Genomic DNA, 24,386 nt, shown 5'->3' on the forward strand with positions numbered 1-24,386 from the left:
ACTGATATCAGAAATAGATCGATAGTTAATATTCATACCAAGTTTCATATACATACCTAACTTAAACATTTTATTGAAGTGAAAACTTCTTTAGCGGTGCTGTGCACTTTTTGTGATGGGGATAAAATGTTTAACTCGCAATCAGCGTAAGACGTAAGACGCTTCGTAAGACAGACACGTGACCTGATCGAAAAACTGTCACAATGTCATTGAGTTTTCACTTCTGCCGTCACTCCCGGAGTGCAACCCGTTGTTTTTTTTTAAATGAGAGCGTAACTTAAATTGTATGGGACTGACTTTCTGGCGACTGATGGTTTGTAAGGTGTGACTCTTAAGTCGATGCAATAGATCTACAAAGTATCCGTTAATTATGTTAACGATTGCACATAGATAATAAAGTATGACAACCTACATAAATATCATTTTAAACGTCACTGCATGCCCGTCTCAGTCACCTGTCATCGCATGAGTCGCCACGCAAATCATGCTCAAGAATGCTATAGTTATAATGGCTGATATTTATCATAATGAATTTAACCGGCTGAATAAACAGTCATCACCTGTCGTGTTGGTTTTGTGACTGGAGATCATATCGACTACATTGTAACTGACATTATAATATAATATCTGACGACAAAATCGAGAGATATAAAAGTTATTTTTGGCATTTGATTTTTACACGACTTAGTAGGTATCTAAACTGGGAAGATACCGAGCTGATTGTCATCAGCAAAATTATGATACATTACAGTACAATACAGTTTATTACTTACTTACATACTGCTGTGGCGCAACGACCCGAAGTGGATTTTGGCCTCCGACACCAAAGACCGCCATGTTACTCTGTCTAAAGCCGTTTCTGTCCAGTTCAATCCAATACAGTTCAATCTGTTCAGTGTGGACACTCACGGTAGAACTGGTCCATAAATTCAAAGTCGCTCAGCGAGCTATGGAAAGGGCTATGCTCGGAGTCTCTCTGAGGGATTGTATTCGAAATGAAGTCATCCGTCAGAGAACTAAAGTCGTCGACATAGCCCACCGGATTAGCAAGCTGGAGTGGCAGTGGGCCGATCATATTAGCCGTAGAACCGATGACGAGTTCTCGAGTGGAGACCGCGCATCGGCAAACGTAGCGTAGGACGCCCTCAGACTAGATGATCATCCTTCGCAAGGCGGCTGGCAAGAGCTGGATCAGAGTTACCGCAAATCGTGCTCAATGGCGTGCAACAGGAGAGGCCTATGTCCAGCAGTGGACGAGAGTAGGCTGATGATGATGATGATGATGATGAGTGTCGATACAGTTTATTGCACCCCTCTATTTAAATGATAACGGTACCTTGCTGCCGTCAATGTCGCTGTTGCTGCCTGGTTATTTAACATTTGCGACATCAATGCAGTTGTTAGATAAATGAATAATTTTTAATAAATATTAAAAATATATAAAACTCAAAATTGATAGTAAATATTATTTTCAAAGATAAAACTTGTCAGGAAGTTATTAATTTACCTTGATTCACAATTATGTAAAACTGCTAAATCAATAACTGGATACTATTTAAGTTTTAAGCAAGATAAATAAAATAATAAACAGATGTAATTGAAAATAAAACTGTTTTATTAAATTGAATAATACAATTTATTCACCTTATCATCAACAACTAATATATACAACCACTATTCGTTTATAATTCAGTAAGAGATTATTTAATTAATTATTAATTAATTAATCCATCTAATTAATCAAGTAGGTACATAATTATTACAATAATTACCAACATAGTATTTACTTAACTTTCAATATTCCTTTGGCGATGATTAACTCAGTGCTGCACCGCAAAGTAGAATGCTCAAAGCAGAATGCAGAATCAGAATGATCAATAATGGATCGGTCGGTCCCTTTTATACCCATTTCTACCTGGCAACTGGTTGATCATGCCACTTGACATTCGATAAGTGACGTCACAGAAGTAGTTTCTCATGTACCTCGTCCATTTATCGAATCATGCAGAATAAAACTATTAGAATATATTTTCAATAAACTCCGTTATACAAATTATTAATCAGTAATATTAATTCAAAATATAATTACTTCAAAGTAGTTTACAAATTTAAGTAGTAAGTTAACAGACTTACTGTTTCTCTTGTCAACGGTGGTTTCGTATCGTACCTACCCACATAAATAGCAAATTCTGTAAAATTCACGTAATGTTGTGTTAAGTGTTTAAATAGTGTAATATATTATCAACATTGAACGTCAAAGAGAAACAGGTCAGTTTTATACGTAATACAATTTGTACATAGAATAACAATATTCTAACACGGCCATACTGACGTATTCTTCGTTCTCGAAGTACACAATTAATCAATAATCTTAACAATAATAAAAAAACACCATAGCATAATCATAGGATAGTGATTGATTAAAATAATATTAACTTTGACCACTTGCCAGATATCTAGACATGTTTGTCCCATTCACCCGCTGCTAATGAAATGAACAAACACCAAACAAATGGCCGACCAGCGGAGTGCTTTAACTAACTCAACACTTTGCCAATCATCTAGACATGTCAATCTCATTCACTCGCTGCTAGTGAGACAGAAAAACACCAAATGAAAGGCCGACCAGCGAAAGTGTTCAACTTCATCGCTACAAATCCAATAAAAAATAATCAATCAATGAATAACTTTAATCAATCACTTTTAAGTGATTTTGACCAATAAATATTAACTATTCAAATATAGAGTAACATAATATTTACCTACATAACATAAAGATCGTTCGGCCAATCTGACGTATCATTGCACATTGTGTTAAACATATTAATTACAGTTGCTACACATCTTTCTACTTGACCATAGCTTCGTGGTACACCAGGACTCTGCTCCACTGTCGCTTGTAGCGGGTTAAAGGTGGGCAAAGCGATGTCCTTGTCTCTTCTGCGAGCACCGGAGACAGCTTTCAGAAGGCTTCACACAGCTTCCAAATTCGTCTGAAATTATACAAGTATATATGTAGTGTAGCTGGATACAATCCCACTTCTGATGTTAGATAAATGAATAATTTTTAATAAATATTAAAAATATATAAAACTCAAAATTGATAGTAAATATTATTTTCAAAGATAAAACTTGTCAGGAAGTTATTAATTTACCTTGATTCACAATTATGTAAAACTGCTAAATCAATAACTGGATACTATTTAAGTTTTAAGCAAGATAAATAAAATAATAAACAGATGTAATTGAAAATAAAACTGTTTTATTAAATTGAATAATACAATTTATTCACCTTATCATCAACAACTAATATATACAACCACTATTCGTTTATAATTCAGTAAGAGATTATTTAATTAATTATTAATTAATTAATCCATCTAATTAATCAAGTAGGTACATAATTATTACAATAATTACCAACATAGTATTTACTTAACTTTCAATATTCCTTTGGCGATGATTAACTCAGTGCTGCACCGCAAAGTAGAATGCTCAAAGCAGAATGCAGAATCAGAATGATCAATAATGGATCGGTCGGTCCCTTTTATACCCATTTCTACCTGGCAACTGGTTGATCATGCCACTTGACATTCGATAAGTGACGTCACAGAAGTAGTTTCTCATGTACCTCGTCCATTTATCGAATCATGCAGAATAAAACTATTAGAATATATTTTCAATAAACTCCGTTATACAAATTATTAATCAGTAATATTAATTCAAAATATAATTACTTCAAAGTAGTTTACAAATTTAAGTAGTAAGTTAACAGACTTACTGTTTCTCTTGTCAACGGTGGTTTCGTATCGTACCTACCCACATAAATAGCAAATTCTGTAAAATTCACGTAATGTTGTGTTAAGTGTTTAAATAGTGTAATATATTATCAACATTGAACGTCAAAGAGAAACAGGTCAGTTTTATACGTAATACAATTTGTACATAGAATAACAATATTCTAACACAGTCGACAGCAATGTTGTGCTGCAGTACTGCTGGTTTAAGGGTAACATTTCATATCTCACCGCAGCTGCACTACTAGTACGAACGCGTCGGTGTTATTGTCAATTTCCATAGTAAAATGAATGGTAGTGCTGCTGTCGTTGGAAATGGACTGTCACCTTAACCCGTCGAACGTCCACCATACAACAAATTGATGCAAAGCAATTTGACCCCTATTGATCTGTAGTAACACACGTCTGATACTGAGTCGCTACGACCCAAATTGAGTTAACATCACACGTGTGATACTAGGGCGCTCCACGGGAATCTGAATCTGAACGATATACATTGCCTTTAAACTTAGCTTGTCAGTGGGAAGGAGACATAGTAGCAAATATGTTATATGACCCTGGTTTCAACCGCCTTCAAAATATTGTTGAAATGAAATGTCAAGAGAAAAGAAAATGTCGGCAAGTTACAAATCTTTCTTATTACGTACATAAATAATATTAATACGTACGATCCGGAATTAAAAGCAGCCACGCGGCTCATACAATATGCAATAATTCAAGCCTCCTTTATTATATCGTCGCCATTATTACCTACCTTTTAACAACGCATTTTATATAGGGAAGTAAAAATAATAAATTCATAAGTATTTGCAAATATAATAACATCTTATGATATTTATGAAAAGGAATGCTCAGAAAAAAAAAACTAGACGACCTAGGCGTAAAACTATTTTAGGTGACAATTTATAAAATATCACTACTAGGTATGAACAAATACAAACAATTTTTGTACATGGGAAAATATAAGATTGCAAAACCTAAAAAAGATTGTGAAGTCTTGGTCTCGAAAGATTTCTGACTCCTAAAAAAAAAACAACGAAAATATCTGAATATATATAAATAAGTACAGGTACACTTCGATTAGGTACCTGATTAGTAAAAAAACAATGCCGTTATGGGCATACAAATAAAAACTTAATGAAAGGTAACTTTAATGTATCAATTAAGTACTATTCAAATTAGTTCTAGTCATGCTAACACTTAAAATCAATGTTCCACTATAACATACCAATGTTCCATAACGGCCGGAACCAAACCCCAATTTATTTAGCTACGTCAAAAACATTTCAACATGAAAGCATTAATGCCGCACTTCGGAAAAAATCGCTCTAAGCCCTTGAACACATAACTAACGTCCATAAAACTAAATCATACACATCAAAAAAAGTCTGGAAGAAATGGCTTGGAATCTATAAATCCGCCGGCATCCAAGTCACAATCACAAATATGTCAGAAACAGCTATAAAACGTCTGGAAATATCTCCCGGATAGTTTATTAGACAATGAAGCCGTGGAAATATGTTATTGTTGTACCGATTGATGGGATGGGAGTTTTTCTGACAATGCAAGATGGCGGATTCAAAATGGCGGCGGCTGTCAAACTAAAATAATCTGTCAAAAATTTTAGATATCACGGTTTACGCGGGATAAAGTCACCCCACACAGTTTTCATGGCAAATGTTAGGTCAAATAGACCTTAGGTATATGTAGATAATGCATTCTTACTGTCATCTTTGTGCAAAGTAAGCGTCAGGTCAGGGTCTAAAAATGTATTGCTTGCCGTTTAGAACTACATTTTGAGCGAGATTTGATATCAAAAACGAATATTGTATTGTTTTATTTTTATTACACCTACGAGTGCAGATACTACAGATGTAGTGTATAATTGTTTTTCTTCGTATTTTCACGGAAAAAAACGAACATGTCTTGCTATTTCAGTCAGTCTCGGTCCAAAAAGTACTGACGTTGACTGAAGTAGCGTGACAAATACGAACGTTTCCAAGAGAATACGAAGAAATAGTACATTGTAGGAGAGGATGGAAAACCGCTAAAAGATGGACGAGTCGTTTGAGGGCCGACACGTTAGTGGAGGCCCTCAAATAATACGAGTCCATCTTTAGCGTTTCCGGCCGAGGCAATTACATAGTACTTTTCACGACTACTGCGAGGAAATAAGAAAACATTTGCATAACTATAAGTACTTGCCCGCGATTTCTCAGGTAGCAAATTACTAGCCACTGCCTGTGCTGTCTCTTGAATTTTGGTAGGCGTCAGTGTAAGAATATCATTTTCGTCACTAGAAGAACTCATTTTTATAGCGAGCGTAGATATACGCGTTTCTTGTATTTTTTAGTCAAACACAATGTACACTATCCAATTCAGTAAGTGTTTTCAAATCCCGCCTTTTTTACTTTTTTTATCACTTTTAAGAGGCGTTTTTCTGTTATTTGCTTCAAACCGACTCTAAACTTAGAAGCGTTTTTGCTAAAAAAAACCACAAACAGCTACAAAAGTAAAAAACGCCTTAAGCGTGAACTGAATGGATAATTGTTAAAAAAAATGAACCGAATGGTTTTGACATTTCTTTTTTTTTTCAAACAAGAAATTGGTCCTATAAATAACCTAATTTTATTTTTGAAGGAAAAAGTTGCGCCAAAAAAGACCTTCTATTGATATTTATGTTTTAAATCATACTCATTGCTGTAGCGAACCGTCACCAATGACAGATGATGATAACAATGAAACATTGTAGTAGTGTTGGTTCAGCTGCTACAGCTATTGCCTACTTTCCAGCTTGGTTTTAGATCATCTATTGCCACATTTCCGAACAATGGCGTGAAAAACAATTATGCACTACATCTGTATACAAAATACGGAACTAATATACCTACTTATTACGGAATTGTAAGTAACACTTATTAAGAACTTGTTTTACAGGCACACACGTAAAGGTACGAAAAGTTATATTCATTTAAAATGACTGCATCAGCTTAATTTAATTAATTTGAAGCAGTATTTCAGTCTGATGAGCTGTCATTGGACGTCGAATTTAAGCGTCAAGAAACAAATGGGTTTCCACAGTTCGCCGTAAACGGTTACAAATTGCACATGTCCTTATGCATGGTATACCATATGACATCCATTTTGTGTGTCTTCGACAACCTTAAAGGAGTTTCTTAGGGCCTTTTTACACATTGATTATATGTTTAGTGCGAGTACTTTACTTGCGTTTAGGGCTTGCTTATAGACATTGTGCGAGTTGATACATTGCAGCTTGCATTTAGTAACAAATGTATGAACTCGCACTAAATACTAATCAATGTGTAATCAGGGCCTTGGCTAGCTAAAGTGTAAACTCGCACTAAATACTCGCACTAAACAAAGTGTAAACAAGCCTTTTTTGACACAACTGCTTTGCTACCTTGATATATTTTTTGTTGAAATCGACCGTCATATGAATTTCAACCCAATAGGAAAACTTGGAATATTTAGAATTAAATCGGTTAATATTAATAATTCGATCATAGAACTTTAAACTACTTAAACTAGCATTGTCAACTCTACGAAGGCTGCGGGTAAACACCAAAAATAACTTAACGAATTGGTATAAATATTAAATTACTGTCTTGACTTCGATCCACTCCCAAAAGTGCAACTTCAATTGAATAAAATAAACAATCTTTCTCAATATCTAAGTACATCTAAGACCACAGTCTTGACCTGTCCATTCCAAAAGTGCAACTGCAAAAGTGATTAGCCCCTCTCTCGACTTGATAAATACAAATAGGTACAATTACCAGAGATTTATCCGCGGCGGGCGGATTACAGGCGCCGATTAATACCGCCATCTGTGGCCATCCATCCTGCGCCCTTTAACTCTGTTCCTTATTGATGGTTAGTTTGTCAAGGAAATGGACTATGCTTAAAAGATTCTGCTTGAGGCAGAAGGTTGGTAAAGTCTTAACCTCAAAACAGTTATCGCTGAAATTGGTAAAATAAATATATATAGTGATGATAAATAGTTTAAGGCTTTTGTTGAATAAAAGGGGATTCTATATTAAGAACAAAGGTCAGGTCATTCATTTTAACTCTATTCATTAGTGTTTGTTCGGTTAGTTTGTCAAGAAAATGGGCGGTGCTTAAAAGATTCTGCAGGATAGGTTTGTGAACATTTAACCTCGAAATGAAACGAAGTTTTGTAATTGAATTTGAAGTCCGATTCCGAGCCCGATTTGAAGGAAAAAAAAATACAAGTGTCTTCAACACTGTTTCTTGTTGAGGGTGAGTTGATCAAGGAAATGGATGATGCTTAAAAGATCCTGCTTGAGGCCCAGTTACATGGCTGAGAAAATGAGCCTAATGTCAACCGGTGCAGATGCATTTTTTTTCAATATTCTTTACACTCCTTAGACCCCAAATTATATCGACCTTATAACAAAGTTATCTTTCACCATGTCAAATCAAGCTAGTCAAGTTGACTGACTAAACTACTTACAACTTTTCTACGAGTGTGTTGCGAAAATATACAATATTGGTGCACATAGTCACGGTATTGCAGCATGCAGTGACGTTGAGACGTTGGTCCTTTGTTCCGAGACAACTGTCAGACGCAGTCGTGGATAGACGGAGACGTGCTCACAGACTCCTTTCATATATTATTACTTCAAATATGGAGTGAGTAGTTTTCTTTAGCATTATACTTGTGTATTTTAAAAGTCAAACAAGCTATGGAATCAATTTTAACAACCTAATTTGTAAACGTTACGAATTTTGAGTTGGATGGATCAGAATCTTATTATTTGGTCCTTCGAACTGGATTTTGACTACATTAAGGTTCTTTCGGCGGCCTTGCCTTTGTAGCATTAGTGCTGCGGCGTTCTGTCACTGTCAATTGACTTAGAAGAACTCCCAAAAAACACTGCTGCTGCAGTCATAATCCAATTTTCCCCTTTAACCTTGCACCCAATCAAGAGCATTTCAATTTATTTATCAGTCAAGATCGTTATGTTTCCTGGTATACTTAAATTAATACCATAATCATAATCAGATATAAACTTTCCACTTTTAACGTACGAGGATAAATAAATTTCATCAACTGGAGAATCATCCATCGAAAATTCCATTAGACAATCTCAGATAAAGTGTCAGTTCCAAATTACTAACTATGTACATACGTTCGCGTTAGTAATTTGGAACTGACACGACGAACACCTTTATTGATCAAACGGAAAAGATATCCTTTACACCTACATATTTTATGTAGTTTTGAAGTGGGACCACCAACAACAACATACGTCTAGCCCAGATCGAACTGACCAATTAGGAGGACTTTCAGACGGACCGTCGAAGTATTTTTGCATCCATAGGTAATGCCTCAAAGTCCGGCTAATGCGTTGACCGAGTCGACTTTGTTATGCGGGTAACACTTCCCCTACTACGGGACTATAGGATAGGGAAGTCACGGCTAAAACATCAAAAACATTCTACATAGATACGACTCTTCTCTTCCGCACAAACTCTAAACTCGATCGACATGTTTTTGGAGTCAGCAGGAGACAAAACGGATATCGGTACTTGGTAGGTGCCTAAAGTCTATTTATGAACTTTATGGATGGATACATAAGTGAAGTGAAGATAAACTATGAGTATTAAGCTAATAGCTGCCTATACTCAAGATAAATTATAAATAATTATTTAAGACAATTTTCCACATATTGTCTAAACCATTTAACATATTGGCTACATGCGAAATACAAGCCACATCAAGGCACGGTGTGGAAAAAATATGAACTTTTATTGGACGACACCTTCATTGACAACTGTCAAATAATAGGATAGCTACCGATTATAAGTTCGATAGTAACCCGTGGTAGGGGAGTTTAGCTTTAGACTGCAAGATGGCAACAATTACTGAAAATAACCAGTACGGTTACCATCAGTTTGTCACTGACATAAACGCCGTCGAGAACGTAATTTACTTTCTATACATCTCGCTCGCACTCGCATATTAGTGCAAACGGGACGTATAGAAAGTAAATTACGTTCTCGACGGCGTTTATGTCAGTGACAAACTGATGGTAACCGTACTGATGTGTCGCCTAATTGCTCTAGCGACTGTGTGTCTGAGCTGAAATTTAACTTTTTTCGCATTTAGTTAATACTACCTGTATAATTATGTACTTTAAAGTTTAGTAACGTATTGAAAAGTCATTAAATTGTTGTTGGAACTTTGTTTCCAACAATCAAGAGCCAAATCAAGTCATTTAAAATCCGGTTTCCGGTCCAATCTTTATTTATTAAAAAATTCAATCAACATTTCTAACTTTATAGCCTATAGGTAACTAAAGACTGTTGATAAACCTACGCAAATCTAGGCGAGGAATTCGATACTTGTTATAAAAAGTATAAAATAAATAAAAATTCTTAAGAGGCCATAAAATGTTTTATGAGGCGCTAAACGCCCCCAATTTAAGAATATAGCCTGCGTATTGTGTGATTAAAAGTTTTAGTGGCAGATGAATATCAAATAGGGGGAGATTTTATAGGAAATCGGTTGAGAAATACTTTTAAAAAGCTGGCAACATGTTGGCAAGCTGGCAATTGACATATAGGTATAAAGCCTGTCCGATTTCTAAGATCAAGTTCACCATACATTTATTATAAGTACATGGTAAGTTTTCCATAGTTCTATAGACGAACGTCAATGTGGAGAAGAACGGCATATACATTTTTTGATTGTGAAGGCCGCCACAAGGCCAAGAGCACTTATATTTGTAAACGTAAATACTTCGCTCAGCGCTCAGTCACAGTCAGAAAGAAAGAGCTACACTCCTTCTGCTCTACCGAACTTCTGTGAAGTTATGACGTATAAATAACACTTGCACTGCGTATGCTATTAAAATCGTTGCAGACTTTTCTTGGTCTAACTCTAGCTGCACCAAAGGCTCTTCCCATTTTAACCCGCAAATCCAAATAACTCATTTGCTCATTCATTTCATACTTTACGTCTTTTTAATTTAGTAGTAAACCCAAATCAAAAAGTCTTATCTTCTCACTGACTTCATAGTGAGTTAGGTTTTTTTGGTAGTAAAGTAACCCAATCATACGTAAAAAGGTCGTATCTACTCACTATCTTCATAGCGACTTACGTCGTTATGATGAGTTATACGTCGCGTTTAATGCAGGCGGTCTCGTTTCCTTACGTCAGACACAATTTGTCGGCTCCTTCCGCGTAATGAGGTTTTTGGTCTAAAGGTTGACTCTCACTTGTTAAGGCTGCACCCGAAGTAGGTTGAAGGGGAAAATAAATTAGAAAATGCGTAAGTACTTTGATTGTTCAAGCTATATGCGACCCTATTTGACTACTTACTGATTGTTTACTTGATTTGTTTCGCTTAAAATAAGTTGTTTATTTAATAGTAATATAAAAATTACTGTGCAAATGCTGTACCAACCTACCTACTGCATATTATTATTAATTTATTATTTACTGACTTGTAAAACATTGACTTTTATCAATAAATATCTTGTATCTTGTATTGGGTTTGTGTGTACAAATATAAAGCTTAGACTAACGTAATACTGTTGGTTATGTGCGCTGAAGCTTCATAAGCTGTAAAAATTTAAATATAAATAAATCTTAGGTACTTCGTTGAGTCATTATCACTCATAGATGTAAGTAAATTGAGGTAGATATGGTACCAGGCGCACGATCGTGAGTCATTAAATATAGGTTACGGAACCTATATTTAGTTAGTCGTATGGGTGACGCCAACCTGTCAAGTTGTCAAAATCGTTGGATCAAATTTTAGTTTTGTCAACTATGAACGTCACACGTCTACATAAATAAAAGGTCATTGTTATCACTATTATCACAGCGAACTCATAATGGTTTTATGTGTCATGAATCCTGCTAGCACTTAAGTCTTTTCATTTTCCAAAAAACAATTCGATTAACTACCGAACTAGCTCACAAAATTTCATGACAATCATTGATAAATGTGGAGTACATCCGGACATATGAAACTATTTTTGCTCAAGCTGACACGAGACCTACGATAACGATTTTTTTTTATAACGCTCGTTCAATCAATACGAAATAAATAAAGGTTTTAAACATTAGAATGCCTCATAGAAATGTCAAAATATAGTCAGAAGGGAAGCGGGAGGGAAGGTGTAGTGTAAGCCAGAAGTCGGCGCACTCGATCATCGGTTATATGTGCGCGAACCTTTACTTGGTTTTAGGTCTTACCGCCAAAGGCTTGTGACATTTCGTTTCGTTGTATAATTGTGGCGTGTTTAAAAGTCGTCTCGCATTTGTTTTCGCTTTGATTTTAACGCCATCTCTTGTAATTATGGAAACTTAAAGAATATTAGTATGCCGTTGTTGTTTTGTAAGTAGCTTATTTAAGACTGAATTTGTTGTTGATTCGTGACTCATTATTTATGTAAGATCAACACTAACCCTAATGATTAATTAGCAGTATAATTATAACTGTATATTTATTGTTTCAGGTAAGTGATTTCTCTGATACGTCGATGGATTTAGTTGTCTTTGGGTGTGAAGAACAAGATTTTAAAAATAAGGTAAAAAAATAGTGCAAGTAAATAATTAACTGACTAAAAACACTAATTATTATTATCATATCAGACATTCTTCTCTAAACATATAAATAATACTTTTAACTCTCCCGCCCTCCATTAAATGGTCATAAAAAATCTATAAAAAGTAATGGGGTCTAATCGTAATGCATGAACTGTTGGGGTAGCTTGACGGATGCGTTTGCGCATGACGGCCGGCCAATGGGAGGGCGCGGGCGGGCGGCCATGTTTTTTTTATGATTTAATTGATTGGAAAAGGGGTATATTAATGATACAATCATGTCGTGCATTATGGTATGCTATAATGCATATATGTTCGTGTTTTTATGTAGGTGTGATATGTGATGTGATCATAAATTATAATGATAAACGGAGACAGAGTTAGACCAAGAAAAGTCTGCATCGATTTTGATAGCCCACGCAGTGCAAGTGTTATTTGGTATTAGATATGAGCGCCGCGCCGGCGCGCCGCCGCCGCCGACAAAATTTTCGCGCCGCCGCCGCCGACGCTGCCCTATCGGCGTGGCATCGGCGTGACCTTGTTAGATACTACTACTTTCAGAATCAGATAATATATATTTTATCTAGTTTAGATGTTTAACGGCGCTACTCTGAATAGCTTATAGACATTCAAAAGGTATTTTAGGTCCATATAATTCAAAAATATTGATGGTAAATTCAAACTTTTCTATTTGGTAACCGCGCTGCTAGTGTTAGGGCAACGAAATTACTAATTTTGTCAGCTGGCTAGCTCATCCGTCATTCACCGCGAATTTAATCATTGTAAGCATGGTTTGAATGTCTTTAAAAGGTGTAAAAGGGTTAATTTCAGATATTAAGCCTTTTCACGCCCAAAGGTTCGGCCATTGGCTTCGCACGGAAGGGCATCGGAAATTACTCATTTAAGCTTGGCCATTGTTTAAATTTCAAAATTTGCTCTCTTACAGCCCAATCTTTGGCCTCGCATCGCTCGCATAGAAGACGCTATCGGAACCTCGTAAGTTTTCGGCCCTGTTTGGAGCTTAACTTTCGGGCTCGCTTTTAAAATGCCTGGTCATTGGTTCTTCTCCGATCTTAGCTTCACTGCAGCACGGCCTTTGGTCTCACACGAATGCACCTGCAGAAAAGCTCCAGGTCTTTAACACTATGGCCTCGGTCTTTATCGGTTCGGAATTGCTTACACTGGACCAATAGTTCAATTCCAAGCTCTGCTCTCTTGCAGCTTGGCCTTCGGCCTCACATAGAAGCGCACCGTAAAAGGCGCTCCGGGCATTCGGGCGTCAGCCAAGCTCATATTTGGCGTTCGATTCTAAGCTGTATGCTTACCTGCAGCTCAGCCTCTGGCCTCACATGGGAAGGCGTCGGAATCAGGTCTACGGTTTTAGTTGGAGCTCGGCCTTGGGCCTCACTTTTTGACATAAATCGGTTTGTTGGGTCGATATTGGCTAATGACGGAGCTTGAATTTTCCTCACTTCGGCTCTTTGGAATGTCGACCAGACGTTCCCCTGATACAGTCAATCCGCTACTTTTTACTTAGCACAAAAGATAAGGGCTTCGCAAAGATCTTCCGGCCAGGGCCTTGCCAAGATTAAGACCGCCACTGTTGCCGCGCGATCGGCGCGATACCGTTTATGCTATATAAAACTATTTTCGTACCTTTATTCAATCAATTTTGCTTGTAATTGAAAAATTCACTTATTTTATAGCTTTCTTACAGCAAAACCATGTTTTTTCGGTAAAATTTTAGTTTGAATTAGTTTTTCATTAATCAAAGGTGTTTCAAGGCCACGCCGCCGATTCGCCGCCGCCGCCGACCGATTTTGACCGGCGCGCCGCCGCCGGCTAAATGCCTATCGGCGCTCATATCTATTTGGTATACGTCATAATTTCATACAAGTTTGATGTTTCGCTGCATACTTATCTTACGGCCCGATTCGAACTTTAAGATACGTCAGTTAATAGATCTAGAAACGATATGGATTAGATGTGTCAGTGTCAAAACTGACGTTTTTGTTTGAAGAAACGTCACATTTGACACTGACACATCTAATCCATATCGTTTCTAGATCTATTAGTTGACGTATCTTAAAGTTCGAATCGGGCAGTTAGTCTAATATGATTTATGGTATTAAGAAATAAATAAATATTATAATAAATACAGTCAAAACCGTTTACGACGACATCGTTTAGAACAACATACCGGTTATATTGACCAAAATCAAAGGTCCCGGCTGAATTCTATTAGACGGCCTTATAAAAAACACCGCTTTTTACGACATCGCTTATTACAACATATCTCTTTAAGCGACTACATTTAACTGATATTTTCGGAGAATTATATCTGTTAGAACGACCAGCCGTATTTTAAACATTTGAATAGGTGAGGGCAGCATCCCCTTCCCACATCTGGCACACTAAAGTCATTAAGATCGCAAAAGTAAACAAAAACAACTCGAGTTTAGTGTCTATTGTATTTCTCAGAAACAAAATCGGTACACGTGTATGCAGTATAATCGAAACCCAAAGCCCGCTTTCTCATTTCTTTTCAGTCAGTTTGTTACTTATCCGAACACAAGACAGACGCACCTAAACATATTGTTGAGTTATTCGTGAAACTTTTAACATGTCGCAAAGAAAAAGAAAACAAATTACTATAGAAGAAAAATCGCGTATTATATCAAAGCTTGAGAGTGGAATTCCAAACAAAGACTTGGCCGCGGAATATGGTGTATCACACTCGACAATTTCAACCATTTGGAAAGAGAGAGAAAAAATTCAAACACTTTTTGAGAACAATTTATTGAAAATGAAACGAGCAAGAACAACGAAGCATACGAAGATTGAGGAAGCTTTGCTAAAGTGGTTTAAATATCAAAGGACAAATAATGTGCCAATAAATGGACCAATTCTTCAACAAAAAGCAAACGATTTTGCTCAGCGTTTTGGTGAAAATTTCGTTTGCTCGTCCAGTTGGATTCAACGTTTCCGAGCTAGGCACGGTATCGTCGGCGGGAAAATGAGTGGTGAAGCTGCCAGTGTTGATAGTGGTGTAGTAGAAGAATGGATGTCGCAAAAGTGGCCTGCGTTATACGAAGACTACGGACCAGATGACATCTTTAACGCTGACGAAACCGGACTTTTTTATAATATGACACCAGACAGGACTTTAAAGTTCAAAGGAGAGAATTGTTCTGGCGGAAAATTATCTAAGACGAGACTGACGATCATGGTTGCAGCAAATATGACAGGATCCTGTAAAAGGAAGCTTTTAGTTATAGGCAAATCTAAGAAACCAAGATGTTTTAAAAACATACGCTCACTGCCGGTAACGTATGAAAACAATATGAAATCATGGATGACATCGGAAATTTTTGAAAGATGGTTGCGAAACTGGGACGCTGAATTAAAAGCACACAATAAGAAAATTCTACTTTTAGTTGATAACTGTCCTGCTCATCCGGCTGTTACTAATTTGAAGTGCATTAAACTTGTGTTTTTACCACCAAATGTTACATCTGTACTGCAACCAATGGACCAAGGTGTAATAAGATGTTTAAAATCTCCTTATAGAAGAGAGCAAGTGTTAAAGTTAATTCAAAACCTTGACCGTAACGACCAGAAAAGCTTTACGGTTCTTGATGCCATCTTGATGATATCAGAAGCATGGGAAAAAGTTTCACCAAAAACTATCGCGAACTGCTTTAGACATGCAGGTTTCAAACACCTCTTGACAATATCCTCAGATGATGTGACCGATGATGATGAAGAGGACAATATTTCTTTGGCTCAATTAGCCCAAAATTTAAGACCTGCTTTATCTACTACTGAAGCAGAGGAGTTTATTGATGTGGATAACTCTATCGCAATTTGTGCACCAGCTACGGAAGAAGATATTGTACAAGAAGTTCAAGAGGAAAATGACGAACAGGAAGAGACTGAAGAACAATTTACAGTGCCAACTTTGAATGATGGTCTCAATGCTGTCAATGTATTACGAAAAATTGTTCTTTTTAATGAACAGTTTCACATGCAGGGAAATTATGACAATACTTTAATTAAAATTCAGCGTGAACTACAAAGTGCGTACGTACTACAGAAGTGTTTCAAACAAACTAAAATAACAGATTTTGTTAATGTAGAAAAATGAGAATTATATGTACGTAATGTCTTTTTATTATAATTTTCATGTGAAATAAATAAAATTTAGTTTTATTTTATAGATGAGTATATTAATCACACATTTAGGTAATAATAAGTATTAGGTACGTCATCGGCTGTTACGACTATCGGTTTTTACGACCAAATATGAGTAGTCCCTTCGATGTCGTTATAAACGGTTTTGACTGTAAATAGAAATATGATAATAAATCAAGAAATTTTAGATGAATTATGAACTGGCGAAAAATTAAGATGACTTGGCTAGAATGGCTAGTTTTTACTTTTAACCAACTTAGGTACTTAAACTTCGAGCGTCAAGTGACTAAAAGTACGTGGGTTAAATCGTAAGATCGACTAATGTATAAACTAACAAAAGACCCACTTTTTATCCCACCATCTCCACCAATTACAACATACTAATGTAAATCACATACATACATATAATTACGACAACAATGGATGCGCACGCGTCGAAGGGTCGAATCCATCACCGTCACATTAAAAAACGAACGGCGGCTGCACCAATCGGCGCGCGGCATTCGAAATTGTTCGTTTAACAGCGACCAATCGCCGGAGGGCACTTATTCTCAAACTTGCATTAATCATGATGATATATTTACGCTGATGCGAGATTGAATGATTTGTGCGTTGTCAATATCTGGATTTACGGTTGCGTGCACGATGATTATTGACGCGTCATGCGTTATTGACTATGTATCTATATAAAATACTAGGGTATTGTTTACAGATATAATTTTACTCGTAATGTTTGTGGGAAATTGGGTACAAATCAGATACTTACAGAATAATATAACTGTTGTCATTAAAATCGCTTGATATATCTTGATTGGATGTTAATTTCGTTATTACTAAAAAAACCGACGAGCTGCGATAAAATTGTTGGTGACGTGTGACTTTTAATCATGTACTTTGACAAAATATAGTTTTTAGGGTTCCGTACCCAAACGGTACAAACGGGACCCTATTACTAAGACTCCAATGTACGCTAGTCTGACTATCACCAGGCTGTATCTCATTTCGTACATTCGAACGATTGCTCAGCACAGGACACATAATTTTTGTGAAAATATTGGCACCCAAAAATTTACAATTGCATTGCTAATACCAGTCTAGTATAAAATATAATAATATGCGTTGATCAAGAGAAAAGCTTCTCCCAGGGATCTCCATCTCCATATCCACGGTTCGAACCTAGTTGTATAAAATTATTTCTTGTTCCATAACAAAAAAATATTAAATAGTAGTCGCCACTGATTTTCTTTTTGACTAATTTCTAAATAGAAAAGTGCACTCCACCACACCAAGAACCTAGAACCTCGAGCCCTATTCAGATTTAAAAATTAGTTATTTTGATCTTATTATGATACGACCTATCGCTGATTGATACATGCGATGAAATGAAAGTCGTGAGATGCGCGCCAATCAGCAAGACGATCGTTGAAGTCGTGTCAAAACTAGTTCAAAGCCTAAATACTAGATATCCTCCAGCCTTATACGTCTGTCTAGACTTAACGATTGACACCTCATTCGCATGACCATCTCATAAATCTCCACTAAGTGGTCATTAGCTATTTCTGAATGTATTAATATGGTTTCCATTTCTCGTCGGCTTTCTCATTGCAGTGAAAACATCATAAACTTCACTGCCATTTCCTTATAGACCAGTATATGCATGAACCTCGATTGCCTAAACTTATTTAGGAAGGAGAGCTCAGACAATACTGGTCACATGACGATATGTAGATAGTTGACATGCGATGACATTTTGGAATGGGTGATCGATAATATGTCGTATGTTATTGGAATAGGGTCGATGAAAGTGTTGTGCAGATTAGTTGGTGATTTCAGTATCGATACGATCTGTGCAACTGCTACGATATGAAATTATATAGACAAACGAATACGCATAATGTGTGTTGATATTTGAGGAAACAGCGCTCTACTGAGATAAAAAAAAGTGACGGTAGTAATAATGAGAACTGAAAAGAAAAAATAAAAACAGCAACTTGAAAAAATATTTTGCAATTTAGGCAATTTGGCTAAGGACTTAGCTAGATTTTGAGTAGGTATAATAACTGGTAGAATCATCAATTTAATAGTATGTAACTTAATAATAAAAGTCTGTAACCTCTTTTACAATAGCCCAATCTCATTGTCCACCCAAACATCAATCCATAGACCGGTCTACTGTTCACTTTTTCTACAATAGTCCCAATGCCTGCTGAGACCGGTTCATGGGTGTCTATTGTTGCGCCTGTGAACGGGTTCCAGCAGGCGTTCTACATGACATTAAAGCTCTCCAAAGGGCCTCTACGTGTTGGATCTATATCCCCACGCAAGCCTATCAAAAGACCGGGATTTATAGGCCCGTGATATCTAAGGAAAGTCTGTAAAATTCAAATTGCTCTAAGTAGGTATCTAATTCTGGAAATCAGTGTTTGTCAAACGTTGACGCTTGACAACATAGATATTTCTGCAAGCCATTTAAAGAATGCGAATTTCGACGAATTCACCGTTTTAATCTTGGGTCAAATCCAACCGTGTCAATTAATTATATTGATATTCAAACAGCTATAGATTTCATTCCAAATAAGCCATTTCCAGTGAAATAACGGCCACATTTCAACGGGTGTGAATTATAAACCTATTGCGATTACTTATTTACAAAAGGTTGTAACTGCTGTGGGTTTCGTACTAAAATATGCCTTTCATGGAGTTGTTGGCTATCTCAAACGATTGCTCGGAGATTTTCTAGCCCTTTCTAGATAAATTTCACTGTATGTAGGAGTTATACTCTGAGACATCATGTGGCATGCGACAAGACACCGTTGCTATTTTAAATAATTCTCTATTATTTATTGGTGATTGACCTGTACAAAAGATATGCCTTTTTTTCAGTGTTTATGGCTGTTGTTGGCTGTAAGAAATAATTAAAAACATTGAATTCGGTTTTTCAAATCAGCATCTGCTAGGGTTAATATGAAGATTTCTTTATCTTCTTCAGCAAAGAAACTTCAAACATTAGAAAACAAAAGAACAATAAAAGACAACAACAAAATCTTTTTTAAAATATTAGATTAAGTTTAAATTGAAAATGATTAAAATTACAACTATAGTAAAGTTGACCTGCAATCAGATAAATACTTACTCCTGAGACTCATTTGTACTTTCATATTAATAACCTTAAAAGGAATCGGATCTAAAACACACCTTACTATTTAAACAACGTAAATTTCCTATTAAATGACTCTTTCTACCACAAATAAAGTAATAACAGACAAGAACAATCTAATTTCAATAAATTTGATAAACCTGTAATGACATACTGTAGCATGCCACAAATCTCATTATCTGTAGCAGAGCCTCACACCTCCTTAACTCTATCAGAATACATCAGCACTGCAAGGCTATAATAAAGTGCAATATGACTTGGAGATACAGTGACAGTCATGTATGGCTCTCACACACAATTTACTGTCCGCTTGTCAGCTGCCGCATACATTTCGCGTATCTTGTTAGGTGTGAGTTAGTGGCAGTGGAAGGGTTGACAGTTGTTTGTTTAAATTGGAAGTAATTGTGGTAAATTATGTATTTTTGTTTGCATACTTGTCTTTATCATTATAGATCTTATGTCTTATCGTCAACCGTGTTTTTTTATTGTTTGTAATTATATCGGTTTTTTCCTCATTTAAACCTCTCGTTTTTTTTAATATTAATTCTCAAACTTTAATTTCTTGTGTCTAGTCACATAATAATTAAAAATTGTAAACAGAACTTTGATTGAGCTGTAATTAAATTTATAATTACCGAATTGCGACAGAGTCTGGGAGCGGCACCATAAACTTTAAATTCCTATAAATATATAATACATTTGACGTGATATTTCCACACTTTGCTGGCGCAAAGTTAGGTTAAATTCCAAAAAATATCTTTTAAAAATGTTTGCTAGTTGAACCAAACTCAGGTTATCATTTACCGATTAAACATCTAACGTTATTAGTAAACAAATACATCCAACAACATGACCCACAATGTCTTCACCCACCGATAATCATATATGTATGTAATAAATTGTAATTAGATTACATCAACTCATGACAATATCTGACTTGTGCTAATCGCAAGAAAAGGGCTAACTTAATAAGGCTTGTAATCATAAACACATCGCACCCGCCTTTGAAGTACGCGGTTATCACACTCATGTTCGAGTATGCCTAGCTCAAATTGTCTAGAACTGAAGTCGTGTCGCTAAGTCCTAATAAGTGACTTACTAATGCTCCTTTTAATAGAGTAATAGATAACAGTAGTTTCATATACATATTTAATATATTTGGAGTGCCACAAGGTAAACTCCTAGATCCTATTTTCTTTCCCTACCTCAACAGCTAAGTTTACTGTTCATCTGTACTTAAGAATTAGTGATAAGGAATCATTAACGAAGTCAAGCGTTCATATTGCACTTCATTATCAACAACTATGAGACAATTATTAACATTTTTCTTACAGAGTCCCGCAAGGTACATTCCTGGGTTTTCTTTCCCTATTCACTCCCATCAAGTCTGTTCACATGCCTCCCTCAGCTGCGCGTGACCGCCTCCGTCCCACATAAATCTGTCGGCTGCTGCGCGAGCGCGGTAACGCACACATCTTGATCTCGGCCAGGGGTGTGCAACCTGATGACACTAATTATGTAAATATATTTAAGTTTTTAACATTAGCTATTACTTTTTAATTTTACTACTAGTATTATCCTAGGGTTAAATAACGTTTTTAATGCAAGGAAATCATTGAGATACTGGCAATAAGAAGACCCTAATTGTTTGTAAATACAAAAGCCGAATTGTTAAAAAACTATGCTTATCTTAGATTAGCAATATTCTACACGTATGTAAAATGTATGTTCCAAACCATTGCTAGTTATTTTGAGTTACTAGGACTAAGCCTTTTAAGCACATATAGTTCTTTACTTAAAGGGATTTAACAAATTTCAACATACCTAACCAATAGATAAACAAAACTTGAATTATTCATGACCATATCTTCTTTGCTCTATTCCCTTCCTACCAAGTTTCTTAAATAACTTATGATGATTATTTTAATTATATCAACCAATAGTTGACGACTCCTATTATCGGTATGCGTGTTCCACACGGAAAAGCCTGGTGATTTGTGATCTGAACTCTCGGATCCATGTTGATATTGGAATAAAACGTATCGGTACCTATTATAATAACTTTTATTCGGTCATCGTTAATTATATCGATTATTTTGTCTACGATTCTGGAATCTAAATCTCTGTCTTCATTAGTCTCTGTTTTATTTCCTTTGTTTGTGATTCAAAATGCTATAAAAAGATTATGTTTCCATAACTCACTTTGATTGCTAATAAATATGTATTTGTTTACAGCATTACTTGATCAATTTTTATTAATAAATATATATTAGGACTATTTAGGACATAAACTTTTACCTAGTGGAACTCCAAAGCTTTCCAACCTAATGAAGTATAAAAAAGATGTATATAAGAACTTTGTTTTAATAAGTACTACCTCGAATCTAAACCCAAGCACTTATCTATTTAACTGTCTATGTTGCCGCCTTTGATGAAATGATATCGTATAACTATGTACATAGTTTATGTGTCAAATGCTTTGTGTAGAACAACAATTCTAACACATCATATCCGATGTATTTATAAGTCTATTTATATATTGTTATCTATACGCGTTCCCTTAATCTGCATGCATGGGAACTTTTCAGTAAGGAACAAATGTATACAATCATACTAATGAGACGTTTAAGTACGAGAATCGTTTGCGAAATGCAACCCGTAGAGAAGATAACAGGACTGCCGGACATACGACAGCATTTTCGCCCAAGATCTTTGTTCTCACTAGATTAAAAAGAAAGCGTGTTAAGTACCAGTATTGCAAAGCCTAACCAAGAACTAGATTTTCCAAATCACTCAGCCTTCCCCTATAATCTAGCTATCTGCAATCTGCCAGTTCTGCCACTGCGATCAGATATTCCCTGAGTTACGCTAGATCGACGCGCGCCCCTGGCCAGATTTACGATACGAGCTGCTTAGAAAATGTGATTGTGGACTTAGAATGTGGATTGGGATTTAGAAGTTGGAATCTTATTCGTATGCAAAAGATTAGTAAAAGCTGCTGAAGGGGAAGTTTATGAAAGAAAATCCAATCTAAATGCTGGTTTGTATAATAAATGTAGCAAAGACAAAGGTATTCAAGTTATATAAAATGCTGATGCATATCTGTAAGATTATATTGCATGTGTAAATAAAATAAATAAATAAATTATTCATTGCCTTGGACAAAGTGATTGATAATGAAATTTAAAATATAGGTATGGAGAATAGTGAAAAACATAAGCCTGACTTCAAATTTGTTCCTATACCATATTTAGATTACTGTAGAGTTTCTCACTTTAAGTATCTACAATATCTTAAGCAATGAATACCAACACGAAAACCTAAATATCGCAACATTCAATAGGCACATAAATACCCATGATATACCAAATGAATGAACACCAAAACCAGGTGGGGTCACTGTCTACCAATAAATCTTTAGCGAACCCCATACATTACATAAATAATATTTTGTAATTTAAAGCAAGGCTTCAACGATCGACTGTAAATCAAAGTTTAATGGGACTGTAGGCGGAGATTTTTCTATTAGCTATTGATGGTTTGATTATAATGAGAATTCTTCCATTCCGTGTTTTGTCTTTGGTAATTTATTGCCAGTTTTGATTTTGAGGTGATCAATATCAGTTCTATTAAAATTAGGTTCGACGTCGAAGTTTGTGGGATGGTTTAATGGCTTGCTTGATTCATGGGTATTGACCAAAGATGGTTCAAATAATATAACATTTTCCTCTCTTTGCATTTTCGGCAGTTTCCTGCTTTAAACATTTTTTCTTAGATTACCTAACCCTTTATTCATAAAACTAATGAAGCCAGTGTAGATGTTATTGTTACGTCTCTTTTCACGAATGTATCATATGAAAATAAACGGGTTTTTATCTATTTTTAGGATTGTAAAAAATAGTTGATTAGCCATCTAGTGAGAATTTAAAGATACTTCACTTTAAAGTATTTCTAATCTAACCATATGTAGCTACCTACTCAAAATAATATAGGATTATAGGAGGTAGTGATTGAAAGATAATCGAATGATTTAACCTGTTAAACATAAACACTGATGCAAATAAACCTTATCAAACCTATGTATGACCAAAATGACATAAATGCCAAGACTTTCCCATTAAAATCCGCCGTTTTGACCGACAAGTGCATACGAAAACCTGTCGTCGCGCCGTGAGAGCGCAGGTCAACTATACAGCTCTAATTCCAAAAGGACTTATCTTAATATGAAATACATAGATGGATACGACCTTTTTGTAACACTCGCGTTTAATGTCGAAAGGTCTGATGTCACTATGGCATTCATAATGATATAAGACTTTTGGTGAAATTGTCATGAAGCGGTCGCGCCTTCGAAACCTTTGGCACTTGCATTACGGAATGCGAATGCAATTGAATTTTAGCGATTAAGGATTGGAAGTTAAAACTGTCCAGATGGGTTTTAAACTAGTTGGATGTACTTAAGTATTTATATTATCACTTGTAACTTGTGCATTAAAACATTGGCCCTAATCATGAAGTAATATCATATTGGCGGAAGCGATATCATATTTATTTTCACTGTGACAAGGTACAAAGTGGCAAGTGGCACAAAAAAAATTATGACCGAACTGACAGCGTTCAGAAATTAGGTTCCTAA

The 24,386-nt window shown here is 35.8% G+C and overlaps 2 protein-coding genes and 1 long non-coding RNA gene across 3 annotated transcripts in view; all 3 read left to right on the forward strand.

The window, feature by feature from the left end:
* Positions 1-24,386, forward strand: part of LOC134793005 (protein tiptop-like) — a 371,990-nt gene that overhangs the window by 146,043 nt on the left and 201,561 nt on the right. The window lies entirely within an intron of this gene.
* Positions 1-24,386, forward strand: part of LOC134793037 (uncharacterized) — a 209,016-nt gene that overhangs the window by 28,372 nt on the left and 156,258 nt on the right. The window lies entirely within an intron of this gene.
* On the forward strand, positions 15,929-16,546 carry LOC134793072 (major centromere autoantigen B-like). Its single transcript, XM_063764598.1, has one exon. It carries the CDS (start codon positions 15,929-15,931, stop codon positions 16,544-16,546), a length of 618 nt encoding a protein of 205 aa, XP_063620668.1.

This window comes from Cydia splendana, chromosome 8 (genome assembly GCF_910591565.1).
Source record: "Cydia splendana chromosome 8, ilCydSple1.2, whole genome shotgun sequence".
Taxonomy (NCBI): domain Eukaryota; kingdom Metazoa; phylum Arthropoda; class Insecta; order Lepidoptera; family Tortricidae; genus Cydia; species Cydia splendana.